This window comes from Apodemus sylvaticus, chromosome 4 (assembly GCF_947179515.1).
Source record: "Apodemus sylvaticus chromosome 4, mApoSyl1.1, whole genome shotgun sequence".
NCBI lineage: Eukaryota > Metazoa > Chordata > Mammalia > Rodentia > Muridae > Apodemus > Apodemus sylvaticus.
This window is the reverse complement of record NC_067475.1, coordinates 27,783,439-27,801,134: the sequence shown is the minus strand read 5'-3', so window position 1 is coordinate 27,801,134 and position 17,696 is coordinate 27,783,439. Positions and strand designations below refer to the sequence as shown.

The following is a 17,696-nucleotide window of genomic DNA, read 5'->3' as shown; positions in this document are numbered from 1 at the left end:
CCATCTTCTGCTACCCATGTGGCTGGAGCCATGGGTCCCTCAATGTATACTCTTTGGTTGGTGGTTAAGTTCCTGGGAGCTTTAGGGGTACTGGTTGGTTCATATTGTTGTTCCTCCTATGGGACTGTAAACTCCTTCAGCTCCTTGGGTCCTTTCTCTAGCCCCTCCGTTGGGGAACCTGTGCTCAGTTCAAAGGTTGCCTGAGAGCATCCTCCTCTGTATTTGTCAGGCACTGGCAGGGACTCTCTGGAAACAGCTATATCAGGCTCCTGCCAGCAATCATTTGCTGGCATCCACAAAAGTGTCTGTGTTTGGTAATTGTATATGGGATAGATCCCCAGGTGGGGCAGTTTCTGCATGGTCTTTCCTTCAGTCTCTGTTCCACACTTGGTCTCTGTATTTCCTCCCATGTGTATTTTATACCCTGTCTAAGAAGAACCAAAGCATCCACACTTTGGTCTTGCTTCTTAAGCTTCACAGAAAGAAAGAAAGAAAGAAAGAAAGAAAGAAAGAAAGAAAGAAAGAAAGAAAGAAAGAAAGAAAGAAAGAAAGAAAGAAAGAAAGAAAGAAAGCAGGCAGAGACAAAGTCACATAAATAATTGGAATTTATATTAGGGCTTTGTGTTTAATTCCACAGTAAACATTGGTTTGTAGCATTTTTTTTTTACTGTCTTTATCTGTCTTTGGCATCAGTCTAGTATTAGCCTCTATATCATATAGAGCCTCTAGTTTTCGATTATGTTACACTGTGCCCCCATTTACTGTTATTTTCTTTGAATTTTTCATAGTGTCCAAGAGTGAAACCACCCACTCCTAAATGTATAGGTAGATGCTTGACCAAACCAACATGGGCTTTGTTTTCAGGGAGTATCTATAGTATTAAGGAATTTCTCTAGTTCTTCTCAGAAAATACATGCAATAATCTCTTCTGTTTTGGAATACAACTCCACAGTGATATCATTTATATTCTTAGGATTTTATGGGTCACTTGCTCTTTGAAGAATTCCCATTATTACATTATCAACTTCAGGGATTTTTCCAAGGAGTCAGCTTTCACATTCACAATTTTATTCTGTGGTTCAGTTGGACCTTTATTGATTTTCTCTCATTGGATTTCCTTTCTTTCCTCTTGCTGAATTCGTTTTTCTCTTACTGTTTTCTACTTTCTTAAGCTTATAGACTTTGTTTAAAGATTTTTCTTTCTCTAATACTAAGCATTTTGATTCTGATTTTCATAAAAGTTTGCTTTAGTTATCTCACTAATTTTTATATTTTTACATACCTAATTCAATACAAGATATTCTTTTAGATTTCTTTGCAAATTCTTTGACCCATTTTGTGGCAGGCAGACTTTAAGGTGTTTCTCATTATCTCTGTCTCTCTCACACATATTCTCTTCAAATTTACCTCCTATTAAGGATCATCTTCTGATTTGCATCTATCCAACAAAATGTGGCAAATGCCATAAGATGTTATAGTGATAATTATCTAACCTTATAACTCATGCCTCACGAGCAGATATCCTTAGAAGTTGCTGTTATTCTATTGATGACTTTAAAGAAACAAGTTTGTGTGAGGCTTGAGCCACAACAAGCGTAGGTGGTTTTGAGTCAGAATCTTGGATGCAAATGTGTTCAAAGCTCATGAGCTCTAAGAAGAAGAACCAGTGGTGTTGTCCATAGGTTTCTGAATCATAGAAATTGGACCGTTGTTGAATTTCTGTTGTTTAAACCATTGAGTTACTGACAGTTTGTTGCACATCATATAAAGCTGAATTTTAAATTGTTGAGTTAGTGAGAGGGCATTACACGTTATCCCTCCAAGAATCACAGGTGTCAACTTCATCAAGACAGAGCAGCATTGAGATTGAGTGTGTGCATTGTTGAAATTCTATTTAGAAGGAGGGATAGCAGAGGACTATGGGACAATTTCTTGAGCTTCTCACGACCTCACAGACAATTGAATGTATTTCAACCCTAATTGCTTGAGATATTGTGGTCATATGGTGACTTTGTAAGAGTATAAGAAGTTCAATACTCCTAGTGCACCACATTGCTAATGTGTTTCTGAGATAAAGAAATCTTCTAAGATTTCAGTCTTTTAAAAATACGGATTATATAACAATCTTCAATGCATTATATTTTACTATATTACTAGTTTATATATTCCCCAAACTATACTTTTCACTCTTGTCTTACAGTGTAATCCTTCTACTAATTAAAAAGGTTTATGATCTGGGGATGTAGCTCAGTGGTAGATTGCTTATCTGAGTTTGATCCCCATGCCATATATGCATGTACACATGCACAGAAACACACACACACACACACACATGAGAGAGAGAGAGAGAGAGAGAATGCTAATAGAAATTTTGAAGGTTTATTATAAAACAGTGCACCAAGTTACATGTCAATAGCCTCATGTGAACATGTGGATAGTTACCTTTGACCTTCTTCATGTGAGCAAATTGGTACCAGCATAGTGGGGTATTCCTGTGACAACCTGACCATGTTTTGGGGAGGACTGTGGAAGGACTTTGGAACTTTGAGCTAGAAAAGCCATTAGAATATTAAGAGCTCGGTGGAAAGTTCTGTAGGAGCTTGGAAGACAATGTTAAAAACAGTACAAAAGATGGAGGCCTGGCTTGTGAAATTTCAGAGGGAAGATTAAAGACTCTTACAGTGGTTGTGTTTTGATTGTGAAGATTCTGTGATTTTGGTTAGCTGGGGCTGAAGAATCAACTGTAAGTAACAAGATACCAGAACCACTAAAGCAACCCTTTGTGTTACTGAGACTATTGATGCTAGTTAGCTGGAGCTAAGAAATTAGCGGTGATTAAGAAGAGACCAGCATCACTGAGATGAAATCTTCTGGGAGGTGTTTTCTGAGAGCACAGAGAGTGTGTTCCAGAGATAGCCACAGTTGTATTTTGTGCTGTGGCTGGACTTGGTACTGTGTAAGAGTCACCCAGGTGGTACTGGTTTTGAAGGCATGAAGGGGTCATGAAAAGCAGCTGAGGCTCTTGGCACAGTGAGAGGCCACAGAAGGCCATTGGTGAAGGTGCAGCCTCAGTTGCAATTGGTGGCCCAGGACTTGAAGGGATCATGCATGGGAGCAGAGGCTTGTCACTATGAAGAGAGCCTATGAGAGGCTATTGGTGAAGCCTAATTACAGTGGAAGATAGCAGCATTTTGGAGATGCCAGTACCATGTGATGACCACCAAGAACAGTAGCAGCAGCCTAGAAGACAAGCTGTGTGCTACAAAGGGCAGAGCTGGAGAAGTGACCCAAGCCCTTGGAGTAGCCCGGAAGATTGTGAGTTGGATCCCAGACATTGGATCATTGGAGTTTTGAGTTATGCTTTTGGTTGTGACTGTGCCCTGATATGTTTCCCTCTTGAAGGAAGAAAGTATTTTAGTGGATCCCACAGTTAATAGACTTTGAATTTTTAAAAGACTTTGAATTTTAAAGATATTGGACATTTTAAAGTGATTGAACTTTTAATATCTAAAGACTGTGGGACTTTTAAAGTAATTTAAATCTTGGGGATGAATAAGAAAGGGTTGAGGCTTAATAGTGATGTGTTTGTGTGTCAAGTTGACAAGGGGTCAATTGTACTGGCTGGTTTTGTGTGTCAACTTGACACAGGCTGGAGTTATCACAGAGAAAGGAGCATCAGTTGGGAAAGTGCCTCCATGAGATCCAGCTGTGGGGCATTTTCTCAATTAGTGATCAAGGGGGGAAGGCCCCTTTTGGGTGGTACTACCTTTGGGCTGGTGTTCTTGGATTCTATAAGAGAGCAGGCTGAGCAAGCCAGGGGAAGCAAGCCAGTAAGAAACATCCCTCCATGGTCTCTGCATCAGCTCCTGCTTCCTGACCTGCTTGAGTTCCAGTCCTGACTTCCTTTAGTGATGAACTGCAACATGGAAGTGTTAGCTCAATAAACCCTTTCCTCCACAATTTGCTTCTTGGTCATGATGTTTGTGCAGGAATAGAAACCCTGACTAAGACAATACTCCTAGTACACCACACTGCTAATGCGTTTCTGAGATAAGGAAATCTTCTAAGATTTCAGTCCTTTAAAAATACAGATTATATAACAATGTTCAATACATTATATTTTACTATATTACTAGTTTATATATTCCCCAAACTATACTGTTTACTCTTGTCTTACAGTGTAATCCTTCTACTAATTAAAAAAGTTTATGATCTGGGGATGTAGCTCAGTGGTAGATTGCTTATCTGAGTTTGATCCCCATGCCATATATGCATGTGCACATGCACAGAAACACACATACATACACACATACACACACACACATACACACACACACACACACATACAGAGAGAGAGAGAGAGAGAGAGAGAGAGAGAGAGAGAGAGAGAATACTAATAGAAATTTTGAAGGTTTATTATAAAACAGTGCACCAAGTTACATGTCAATAGCTTCATGTGAACATGTGGATAGTTACCTTTGACCTTCTTCATGTGAGCAAGTACATTGTGATGCAAGAAAATTTGGAAATGTCAAATGCACCTTAGAATGCATTCATAGCAGAATTCGTGCATAAGGTAAATAATTTTCTGGATAAATTTTATGATATCAGTAAGTAAATGATCCCTCAGTGTGCGGGGAAAATAAATGCTGACAGGAAAGGGTATAAAACAGTATATGCAGCGTGAACTCTTTGTGCTTTAGGATTGTTTCATCCTCAGTTTGGTAAGTTAATTTTTACATATCCCATGCCATCAATTTGAAATGCAAACAAAACAGGAGAGAATTCTGTGTATAATACTTTAGAATCAAGTATAGCAAGAAATGCAATCAATTAATATAAAACATCTGAGGAAAAAAGAAAAGAAACTTAGAAATGGAACTAGGAAAACTACCAATGAATTAAAATTTTGTTACAAGTTTTCAGACTTTGGTATCAAGCAGGTGGCTGTACATTAGGACATTGTCAACGTCCTAATAGTTCCATTAGCAGTAAGTGAGAATACAAATGAGATAGCTATATGATCTTATTCTAGGCAGTTACAAAAAGGTCTTCCCATGGTGAGAAAAACAAAGCTGTAAAATCTATGCCTCTCATCAATAATTTCAGGCAATAGATCTGTTAAATAAAAGCAACTGTGAACTGAGAAATTGGCCTCTTAATCAGGGTTCCATTCTTAGCTCTACTATAAAAGACAGATGAAGTGCTATTGTGTTTATATCAATAATGTCATGCTGGTCAAGTGATCCTGAGAGAGATATGTCCTTTTTTTTCTTTTACCTTTTTAGTGGTTATTTTGTTTATTTATATTTCAATTGTTATCCCCTTCCCAGTTTCCTCTCTCTGAAAACCCCCATCCCACCCCATTCCCCTGACTCCACAAGAGTGCTCCCCCACCCACCGCTCATTCCAGCCCTACCGCTTTGTTTCCTAATATCCATCTATCAGTGAGTGCATACCATGTGGAGAGATATGCTCGTTAAGTTAATCTTGAAACCTTCCAATAGATGATCATGAAGGGATGTGTATTACAGTAGGAAACACTTGTCATGTAAAACAAACAGCTTTAAATATTTGATTGACAACAGCATCAAGATGTTTTCTAATTATAATATGAATGTATCAATATACTGCATTATAGAAGACTTAAAAATAAGGTAGAGTTTTTTTAATTTCTCATAGACTCACTGCCTCTCTGTCACAGCAGCCCCCATTTTATCCACAAAGGCAGAAAGAGGATGGTCAGCAGTGATCAGCACCATACTCAAGGGTGCGCATGGCTGTGTTTGATCCATGCATCCTCCCTCCTGAAAAGGGGAGAAGACTTGGTCATCAAAAGGAAATTTTTTGTCAAATATCAAACTGTGGCTAACTGACTAAATGAAAGTAGCCACATTATGTGCCTGAATATGGCATATACTTTATACTGAACAGATAGGGCAACCTTTCCAAGCCAATCAGTCACCATGGATCTTAATTGCTTGAAGCTTTTGATCTGCAAATATGCAATTAACAATTAAAGGTGAAAATAGATAAATGACTATTGGATTTCTTTTGCTACATAAACCACACAAGAGAAAACTATTTGCATATCCCCTCTTACTCCATAGTCCTCTCTAAGCGCCATGAAGATCACCCTTCATTTTTCTGCTCTCAAGTTCCTGACTTGGACATAGTCTGACAGTATAATATATGCATAGTTTGGCAGAAGTTACAGAACACAGTCAATTAAAGGAGAAGAGAGGCAGAAAAGAACACAGTTGCTTAGCAATATAATGGCGTGCTTCTCCTTGCATGGATTTTAAGATGTTAGGAACCCAATTTCATAACTCAAAATTATTCCATATTATGAAAGAAAAGGAAACAATAAAACAACAGTATAAACTATGACCGAACTCCATAATATGATGTGATTTGCCTCAACTCCCACATTCTTTGTGGTTTAAACTTTTAAGAAAAATCGCATGTAAACTCTTACTTCCCATTAAAGAAGAATGGTCATCATTAATCATCATTCTCTTAGCATAGTCCTCTAGAGGTGCCATTGCAGTATAGGATGAGATTAACTTAAGATTGTTTTTATAACAATGTTTAGAAGCATATTATTTTACTGTTGTTAAGCAAGCAAAACTTGGTGTAGATGATTCAGGTTTCTCCAGATTTACAGGAAACTCCACACTGCAGTTGTAATTGACCATTTTTAATTGATCTTTTCAAAATTTCATATGTTAATATTGAATCTACATTATTCTCCTCCCTACTCCTCCCTACAAGTCCTCTTGTGTCCCTCCCATTCCTCAAACCCAAGCTCTCTCATTCTTTACTTATAATTGTTTTAAACATGTGTATATAGAATATATAACTACAACCTGTTTCAATTCTCAGTTCTTGGAAACAAGACTCCAAGGCCCCTCAGACTAGCAACAAAGTGAATGAGTGACTGAGTGAAGACAATCTTTAAAATTATTTTGTTAAAAATGTGTGCTCTGCTGGGCGGTAGTGGCACACGCCTTTAATCCCAGCACTTGGGAGGCAGAGGTAGGCGGATTTCTGAGTTTGAGGCTGGCCTCGTCTACAGAGTGAGTTCCAGGACAGCCAGAGCTACACAGAGAAACCCTGTCTCAAAAAAAAAAAATGTGTGTGCTCTATTCAAGTCTAGAGGACCTGAAAATATAATAATAGACAAAATTAACTACAGGAACAGCCTCCGCTTCTATCCTTTATTTTGAGTTTTTGATATTTAATGACTGCTTTCTCCACATGCACATATAAATAAACTTTTATAGCACACAACTTAAGAAATAATACAATTTGGAAATTCTACTGATCACTGTGATCTCTGTGAGTTTAAGACAAACACTGGGATACCGACTGGCTGCTATTCATTTCAGAAAGGAATTTGATAAATATAGATCTATGCTGAACAAAATTAATGGAATTGATTCCTTCTGCATTCAATGAAATTGCAATGTTATCAGGTGTAATGTTATTTCCATTGAATCACTGAACACTGGAAGCGCTTGTTGAAATTTCTTCCTAGATAATAATTTTTAACTTCTTATTAATGTTCACAGACATCTCTGCTCCCCCATATGTGTGTGCATGTGTATGTGTGTGTGTGTGTTTTAGTCAATACTTATTGACTTTAAAATTTATCACAAGACTGACAAATAGCTCAGCAGATAACAATTCTTGGAGCAAAAGCTCAATGAGCTGAGTTCTATCCTTGAAACCCACTGAACTCACTCCCCACAGGTATTTTGTGTTCTCTACACATGTGCCATGCCACACATGCATGTGCCTACACACACACACACACACACACACACACACACACAGTATAAGCATCTGTGTCTGTCTCAGTAGGCTGCTTGTTGGGCCTTTCAGATTCCACTTGGGAGGGAGAAGAAAGCAATCACTCCAGGAAGAGAGAGGGAGGGCCTGGGTGGAAGAGAGAAGGTGGAGAGGAAAAGTGGAACATGATCAAGTATGGGGAGGGGAAATAGGAGAAAAGCCCTGAGGGCCAGCAGAATCAATGGAAAAATGCAACCTCAGGAGGTGGGAGGGGAAACCCTCTAGAAAGCACCAGAGACCTGGGAGGTGAGAGTCTCTCAAGACTCAACTCAACAGGAGGGATCTTAGTTAAAATGCCCAACAGTGGAGAGAGGGAACTTGTAGAATCCACCTCTAGTAGAAAGACAGGGCATCAAGTAGAGGGATGGGATTGCCATCCCACAGTCAAAAACTCTGACCCAGCATTGTTCCTGTCTCAAAGAACTGCAAGGACAAAACTGGAGAAGAGACTGAAGGAAAGGTGGTCCAGTGACTGTCCAAAGTGGGGTCCATCTCAAGGGAGGCTCCAAGGCCTCACTCTGTTACCATTACTGTGCCTATGGACAGGCTTGGGTTTCTTTAAAGGAATATACTGATTATAATTGTTAGGATAATATATTTCTCCATTTGATATTTTGTCTGTTAAGGTCCAGAGGAGTTTTGTTCCCACGAGCCTAAGCATGTATTTTCTCCATTCATAATGATGAGCAAGTTACTATCCCTGGGAGAAAGAACACGACAGAATCAACTTCAAACTTATCAACAGTGAGAAAATGTTACTGTTCTTTGTCCTGCTGACTCTCTTTCTATATCCTGTTATTATTTTTACTTTCACCAAGGTGTTCCCTAAATGACATCTTTAGTGTCTAGACCCTTTCCTTGAAGCACAATCTAATACAGAACAAAACAGTCTCCACATAACTTACTGTCTCCAGTCTCTTAACAAGCCCTCTCCAACATAAACCTGGATACTTTCTTTCCTTGTGTCTCTGCATTTCCCTATTTCCCTGCTTTTATGACACCAATTGTATTTAACTAGGGCCCAGCCTGTCTACTCATCCTTCAGAGTTTTAACCTGAAATGAGTGCTTTAGGGATACCCAATATACAGCATAAACATAATTTAACCAATCAATGGATTATCTTGGCCTTGTCTTTGAGGCACTTGTCACATTTGTGATTGATACCTAATGATTGTCATTTGATTAGGTCCTGCTGTGGTTTAGATACTGTTTGTTGCCTAGAGACTGATTTCTTATAAGTTCAGTTTCCAATACTTGGATATGAAAGGGTGGTGGAGACTTTAGGGTGGTGGAGACTTGAGCACAGTGGGAAGTGATTAGGTCGAGTCTGAGAGATAGTAATGAGACAAGCAGTATTGAGCCACAATGGCTGCTTCCCATTGAACCCATGATCTCTGTTTCCACATGCTGTCCTACCACTCTGGTACCCTATGGGGCTCTCACAAGCTGCTACCAGGGCCATGTCTTTGAACGCCAACATTATAAGCTACTTAAACTTTTCTTCTTTATAAAATACCTAGATTTGGGTTATTGTTTAAATCAATAGAAAATGGATTAATTCAGTATTTGTTTCACAGACTGTAAGTAATTAAAATGTCATGTGTATTCATGACTATATTAGTGCTTAGTTTAGTATAACACAATAGGCTTTAATTTGGTGGTCCAATGAATAACTTGGGTACTTATTAATAAACTAGAAAGGGCAAAAGTACCTTCTTTTCAAGATCTGATATGTCTTTTCAACAACTGAATTCAATCCCCAGAACTCACACTATTATAGAAAAAGAAACAAACTCCACAGAGAGATCTTCTGATGTGGATAGTATACTCACACAATAAAAATAATAATAAATAAAAATAAAAATTTTAAAAGTCTTTTAAAGTTTCAAGATTTCATACCACTTTGTGAGAATGTAAATTGATTCCACATAATTCAAGTGAAATAATAGTCTACCTATCAAGGAGCAGTTTATCTAAAGTTAGGATAACTATACAAAAAGGGTCAATGAAAATTTTGGATTTTGTTTTGACCTATGTGTGTTATAGGACCTAGAAAATACTCTAAGTATATTAAACTAATTGTATGAATATCCAGATGGCATTTATAAACTTTCAGAAACATCATAGAAGCCAGATTGTGGCATAATTGAGTAATACACAATTCAGTAGTACAGCAAACTATTGATCAGTGTGCTTGGCTCTGGAAGAATGCATGCGACCATAACTAAATCCACTGTGATACTGTTAAATTAGGATGCAGTATCAGTGAGAACAACCTCATGCTTGCCACAGTTCCTGTGATAGCAAGTCTTTGGTGTTTAGCATTATACATGGATGCTTTGGGGTTTAGAAGGTAAAAAATGCTACTTTTGACGATCTATAGAGTTCCAGCTTATATCCATGTACCTACTCTTCTACAGTATTTATACAAATCTTACAGCCATAATTTCTTTCTATTTGGACCTTGACAACTACCAGAACATCCCGATAAAAGAATTCTACTGCTTTCTGTGACCCCTATAGAAAACTGACAAGGATTTTCCATTTTTGTGCACTATGAGTATTTTAAATCTATTTAAACCTCCATTTTCTTTTCTATAAATCTACCTCATGGCAATATCTATTGATGAAGGTATTTTGGGGTGTTGAACATACACACAGTGAAGTGTCTGGGTGTAGCTAGTAATCAGTGATTGCTGGGAGTGTTATCTTCATCACCAAGAACATGAGGGGTGAATTTTAAGTAGCCTTCCATTCCAACCTTGCATTATATTATCTTGTGTGGCTCACTTTGTTTTCTGAACCTACTGTTCCATTTTTATCATCATGTCTTTTTCTATTTTAAAGCTATAATCATGTATAACTTATATATATATATATATATATATATATATATGTTACAATATGATGAGTTTGAGAAAATGTATTTAACCATGACAATCCACATAATCAAGCAACTAAATATATCCAACACCTCCAAAACTTCCTTGTGCATTTTATGTGTATAGAAGGAGGTGTTTTTATTTTCATGGTAGAAAGACTACATGAGAAGTTCCTAATGTCACGTGGTACTATAGATTCTATGCTGCACAGCCTATCTTTAAGACATTATTTCTTACATAAATGAAACTTCATGCCCAGTGAGCATTAATTACCCATTTCCTTCACTCTACACTCTTCTACACTGGCTTCTATGAATTTAACTCTTAGATGCTTCCTAACTGTGCAATTTTGCAGCAAAGTAGAACAATCACAGATAAATAGTATGCTTGTATCTAAGATTTATATATTTATTACCTATCACTTAGACTGAATTAATAATTTTCCTTTAGGTAAATAGTGACTAATGTTAATCTCCATACTCTCAATATTGCAATGGTTAGTGTATATTTTCAGGGGGACATCTTAGAGTATGTCTAGGGGTGTATGCATGCATAAGCCAATATTTTCTGTAATATTAACAACATTCTCCCTAAACTTGAAGTATAATCTCTGAAGAACACAAATAAAAAAAACATATTTGCAAAGCACAAAATGAACCAATATGTATTTGTATTTGGAAGAAACATGAAGTAAATTGATTTTATAAATAATATTTTTCTCTAACGATTAGCTAAAATCTGGCAATTAGCCATGTTTTATCTAATTTAAAACTGAAATTGTTTTTCTGAGATCCATATTTACTATATGACCTGTAGGAATTAAATGAATTTTCTTTTGAAAATCCAAAGAGCAGGCTGTAGTAGCCATATGTGAGAGTGTTTTTTGGGCTGCACGTGAACATTCCCAAACTATAGGGCTGTGGACAATTATGTAATAAACACCATGAATTCCTCAGGCTGCCACAAAGACTCAGCTTGCTGGATATCATGAAAGCCAAACCGCTATCCAGCCTGATGTCCTCCCTGCTGAATGATAAATTCCTTTGGGTTTTTTGTTTGTTTGCTTGTTTGTTTTTGCAAGTTTAAGTGAGGGTGTGGCCACAGCCTTCACATGGGGTTCTCTAGCCTTGTCAATAATCTATATTATCCATGTTATCTTACCTTAATTTTCTATTCAAAAGTTAGGCCAGCAGAGACAAAAAAAGAAATGACAGTTGGTGGCTGGAAATATAGCTCAGTGGCAAAGCACTTTCATGGCTAGTAGCAGCAAGGCCCAAGCTTGAGTCTCCACACTGCCAAAAGAAAAAGGGGGCGGGGGGAGAAGCTGTTGAGGCCTCAGGCCTGTGCTTTCAGGCATTCAGTAGATACCTTTTCAGTTCCACCCAGCAGACATTTATGAATTCAGATCATGCACTAGGCACAGCACCAAGTGATCAATACTTGTACTTACATTGTTTCCATTGATCTTTACTGCACCCCTGAAGGTGTGGATGTTCTTATTTCTACTTTAGAAATTACAAAGCTGAGTCTCGAATGGTTAAGCAGGATTTGACCTCCAAATCTGCCGACTCCTGAGACAGTGACATTGTTATCTATCTTGCTACTTCTAGATGCAAAATCCTTATCAACTCAAGCAATGAGAAATATCTACTAGGGTACTTTGATGCACCCCTTTAAATTCCAGTAATGCAGGAAATGACAAAATGCTCCTGTTTACTTCACATAGGTATGTGGCCATTATTGATCCTCTGAAACCCAGACTGTCGGCCACGGCCACTAAGATCGTCATTGGAAGTATTTGGATTTTGGCATTTCTACTTGCCTTCCCTCAATGTCTTTATTCCAAAATAAAGGTCATGCCAGGCCGTACTCTTTGCTATGTGCAGTGGCCAGATGGTCCCAAGCAACATTTCACGTAAGTAAATTCTCTTGGATGATTTTTTTTATCTTGATCTATAAAACTCTTAGGGAAATGAAGATTGGGAGAAAAATTATATGTGTAAGGCAAAGTGGGGTGGGGGGGCATGGTCATATATTACTTGGGAAAAGAAATGTAAAATGCACTTTCGATACGATGTGCTGGTTTGTAAAGCTACAAACGATTTTTAATTGGAGATGTGATGACTCCTGTTGGAGAAGAACCTGCATTTCCTAACAGCAGTGATAAATGCTGAAGGCTGGAGGCAATGTGCCAGGGACAGCAGGGTGCTATTGACACAGGAGCTAGAAAGTGGGAATGGAAGCCCAGTGTGTTGATTGCTCTTTTAGGAAGCTTGGCGGGAGTGGAAGGAGGTCCTGCCAGGTGTTTTAATTCTGTTTTGCTTTCATTTGTACGTATTTGTTCATTTCAGCATGAAGAAACCTGGACACTAAATTAAAATGGAACTAGCTGTGCTGTTTGAAAAGAAAATTGAAATTTTGTATTTTAGATCTAAGAAAAGTAAAAGAGAACAGCAACATAATTGTGTAATTGATTTTTCCTGTTCCTGTGCATTTCAATAAAATAGTTTCTTTTCCTATTTTTAATGACATTTAAAAATGACAAATGTTGCCAATAACTACAAATTTTTTTGAGACAGGATCTCTTTATGTAGCCCTGGCTGACTTTCAACTTTAAGAGATATTCGTGACTCTGCCTCCCAAGGGCTGGGGTCAAAGGTTTGTCCAACCATGCCTGGCCTGCAATCACATTTTAAGCAGTTATTTTATCTAACTCTGCTCCTCCAAGAGTCCAGATTTTTTTTTAAGGGAATGAAAGATAATTTATTCTGGAGCCATTTTTAAGTGACTAAAACACGTGAACACAGATTTAGATTGAACACAGATTTAGTCTGAATTCCATGTTCCAATATGAAAGCAGTTTCATGAAGGTTTCTGGCCGTTCAGAGCAAAGAAAGTCATAAATTAAGGCAAATTCATTTTTGAATTCATCTCTGGGTACACCAGAGATGCAGAAACTGAGGACACTTTTTTATAGGTTCGTGTTGCAGAATATTTGATCACACTGTGAACCCCGAGATTGTGTTGTTTTCTGGAAAAGCCTGTTTCTAGTTGTGGTGTGCTATTTAGCACACACCTTTAATCCATCTGGCTGAAATCCGTATTTCAGCCTTAGAGTATCGTACCCTTAGAGTACACCTTTAATCCAAAACAATGAAGGGAAGGGAAGTTTGTCGAAGGAAGCAGCCATGTTTGAAAGTGATGTCTAATTGAGTGGCAGACAAAGTGATGAATCAGAGAAAGATTTGACTAAATAGGATCTGCCCAACTCTCATGAGATCACGAGAGCAGAAAGAAAAAGAGAAACCTTGAGAGAGAGAGGGAGAGATGGGGGAGAGAGAGAGGGGGGGGGGAGAGAGAGAGGGGAAGGGGGAGAGGGAGAGAGAGAGAGAGAGAGAGAGAGAGAGAGAGAGAGAGAGAGAGAGAGGAAGCAGTTTTACTGGAACAGTTATAGAGAGACAGGTTGCAGATTGAGAATAATCTAGATGCAAGTGAAAACAAAACAAACCAGAGGATGAGAAGGAGCCAGAAGATGAGAACAGATTGCCGAAGGTAGCATGAAGCCAAACAGAGCAATTCAATCACACTGAGAGAGAAGTCAGTTTGAATCAGTCAGCTTGGAAAAAAGTTTGAACCAGAATAGCTTAATTGAACCAGCCAACTAGAGTTCAGAAAGAACAAGAAAAGGTGAGTTTATTCAGAAGTAAGTCTCAAAGTCTGGAAACATGCTAGGCCTAGATAAGATTGTGTGGAGGTCAGAAGCTGCCAGGACTAAAAAGTCTGGGTTAGCAGACAGAGGCAATAAGCCTTGGAGACAACAATCGGTGAATAACAGTTACTTTTATAAACCCAAGATTCCATCTGATGACATTTTTTTTTTACCTTTTAGGCTAGTGGAAGCTAGTGTTCTGCTCATTTAATAGATTCCAGCTCAATTTTCCCTATCAGTAAAAAAGATGTTAGTTCAGATATAGAGATGGGCCAGCTCTAGCTAGAGGGCTAGAACTCAAGATGAGAAAAGTAGCCTCTGGGCCTGAAACATTCCTATCTCTCCACAGTTTACTAGTTGGTCATTTATTCAGACATGCCTTCTTTTAAGGAGTTTTCCTTTTGGGTTCTCTCACCCAAACAGGAAGCCCTTTCTAAAGTGAAGGCAGGCAGGGTTATTGATTTGTGCTTTGCCTACCTGTTATTATGAATAATCTTAGCTGTGGTATGGTATCATTCTGAGTTGGTTCATCATTAATTTTAAATCAGTACTTAGCTACCAGGAAGAAGGTTTAGGATTTATCTTAGAAGATTAACCTCTAGCATAAACTCATTGATTTAAGTTAAAGCCTTAAAAGGCAGTAGAAACCGCATAAAATGTGTAAAATTGTATATGGGCCAGGATATTATATATTATGTTCCTATTTCTCCCTAAGGGCAAGCAGTGTTGGTAGAAAAGGATAGAATCAAATTTGGCAATTTATAGATCTGTGTGTTTACCATGCCTGATGACGTTGTGCTTGTATGTAATCCATCAAGTAATAAGGCATGAAAATATACCATGGCCTTAGGCTAATGTTTTTACTGGATTTTTTTTTTTTGAAAAATCAAAAGAAATGTATATCATGGCCCAGAGTGCCTAATTCCTCTTCTTATGGGGAAGAAAAATTTCTGATGTCACAGAAATAAGTTGTGGAATATAATATACATCATGACAGGCTTACTCTATCCCATATCCTGACCTTTCAGGATTCCGTTCACTACTTTAGCTCAACAAAGAACCAAGCAGCAGGGGTATTCAACCTTGATTCTATCTGAAGAGACTATGTATAAATTAAGAGAAGACTTTATTTATAAATTTTTATTCATGAAATACAGTTTGGAAATGAGCAATTAAAAGATTTGACACCTGACTCTAGGTTACAATACTTACAAGATATTTGATAGGTATGTGAAATGAAGACATATACAGTGAATATAAGGGCTGGTGTTTGTACTGTGATTTAAAGTTCAACAAATTCAAAGTCCTGTATATTTCATTCGAAAAGATTCCTCAGCATGTGTGTGTGTATTTATCTGCAGGTACCACATCATTGTTATCATCCTGGTATACTGTTTCCCACTGCTCATCATGGGTGTCACCTACACCATCGTTGGAATTACTCTCTGGGGAGGAGAGATCCCGGGAGACACCTGTGACAAGTACCACGAGCAGCTGAAGGCTAAACGAAAGGTACTGTCCCACATAAGTGACCTGAAATTGGTCAGACTTGGCCGCTTCCAAGGAGGAAGGCACTGACTGATGTTAGAAATATGTTCTCATATCTCACATTCTAAATGCCGCCTTTATTTGATAGGACTTTTCCTTTGCATGATCTCTTTTAGTTTTGCTGGCAAAGCTCAGCCGTTGGAAGGTCTGTGAATGTCTGACTGCAGGAGAACCCTTACATCCTTAAGAATGAGCTGTTTTGTCAGTCCCTGTTGTAGCCCATTCTCAATCACCTTACCTGAAGTGGTCAAAGTGTTTCTCTTAAATGGAATCTGGATGATTGTATTTCTGCCTGTGTGGCTGCGTTTTACAGTGCTTGATTGCAGAATGCCATGCTGTACTCTGAAATCTGCGCAAAGCTGCCTATATCCTGAGTGGCATGGCTTCCTCAAAGTTAGAATGTTGGGATTTTCTTATCCACCTTGTCTGCTCTCCCTCACTCTCCTCTTCTCCCTCTTCTTCTATCCCCCTCTCCTTCCCCTCCCCCCTCTGTCCTGCCCTGTCTCTTTCTCCTCTTTGTGTCCCTCCCTTTCTCCCCTCTCTCCTTTTCCCATCTATTTCCCCCTTTCTCCTTTGCCTTCTCTTCTCTTTCCCTCCTTTCTTTTTTGTTCCTTACCTTCATCAGCAAACATATACACATGTTTAAAAGATGAGAATTTCAATAGGTAGATCCTACAAGCCACTGAATGAAATGTAAACAATATTTCTGATCATTCACCTTAAATACTAACTTCCCTAAAAACTACTAGGAAACGGGCTTTTCTCATGAATTCATGAACATGCTAGGCATTTTTATTTATTCCATTTAGGACTGCTTAATTTATGTATTGGACTACTTACCACATGAGAATCCTCTAGTAGTTTTGTTATAATCTTAAAAATCTTAAAAAAAATCTTGCCTGCTACTAGGCCATTAAAGAACAAACCAATTTTTAAAATATCATGTAGTAAATGGTTTGCCGTTTTGATACCACACCCTTTCCCTGATAGTCATGAATGACAGCACACAATACTTATTTTAGACATTATGCATCACAACTTTTTATATTAAAAAACAAGGAGTAAGCATGATTTATTTCTGACTAAATGCAGATATGATATAGATGTATATATAATTTAAACAGATAAGATATTTTATTTTATATTTTTCAAAACTTCATCTTATAAATGATATGCAAAGGCAACCTTTAATGCATGAGGGAGAAAAACTAAAATAATATGCAATATGCAATATGATTATTGTTATAATTATTGAAGATGCCACTCTGTGTTACAGACGGGAGGTTAGAGAATAAATTTCAAGAAATCTAAGTCCATTATTCCATGTTTTAATCATTTTTCATATACATGTAATATTTCTTTAGGAAGAAATGAAAATTTTATGTTTGCTCTTTCATTTTTTAACATGAAGCCTCATTGAGAACAAAAAGCAAGAGGAAGTTTGTCTCTTTTACCCTTTTCCATTACTGGTGAAAATAAGACATAAGTGTGCCCTTGATTCATTACCTACGCTTTGAGAATGGAAATACCAACCCACAGGAACATGACTTTTCTAGATTATTTCAGAGAAGAGGACAGGTAAATGTTCTGAGCCATTTCTCTTTCTCTCAGAGTTTGTACTAACAGACAATGTAAAAAGGCCAGGATGGCCACGGGCATCTCATAGCCGTCACCTCGACCTTGGGTTTCCTGTTTATCCAAG

At 37.9% G+C, this 17,696-nt stretch overlaps 1 protein-coding gene across 1 annotated transcript in view; it reads left to right on the top strand.

The window, feature by feature from the left end:
- Tacr3 (tachykinin receptor 3) overlaps positions 1–17,696 on the top strand; it is a 102,172-nt gene that overhangs the window by 16,838 nt on the left and 67,638 nt on the right. The window contains exons 2-3 of the mRNA XM_052178493.1: positions 12,464–12,652; positions 15,808–15,958. Of these exons, the coding sequence (XP_052034453.1) occupies positions 12,464–12,652; positions 15,808–15,958 (340 nt within the window). The remainder of the gene's footprint in view (positions 1–12,463; positions 12,653–15,807; positions 15,959–17,696) is intronic.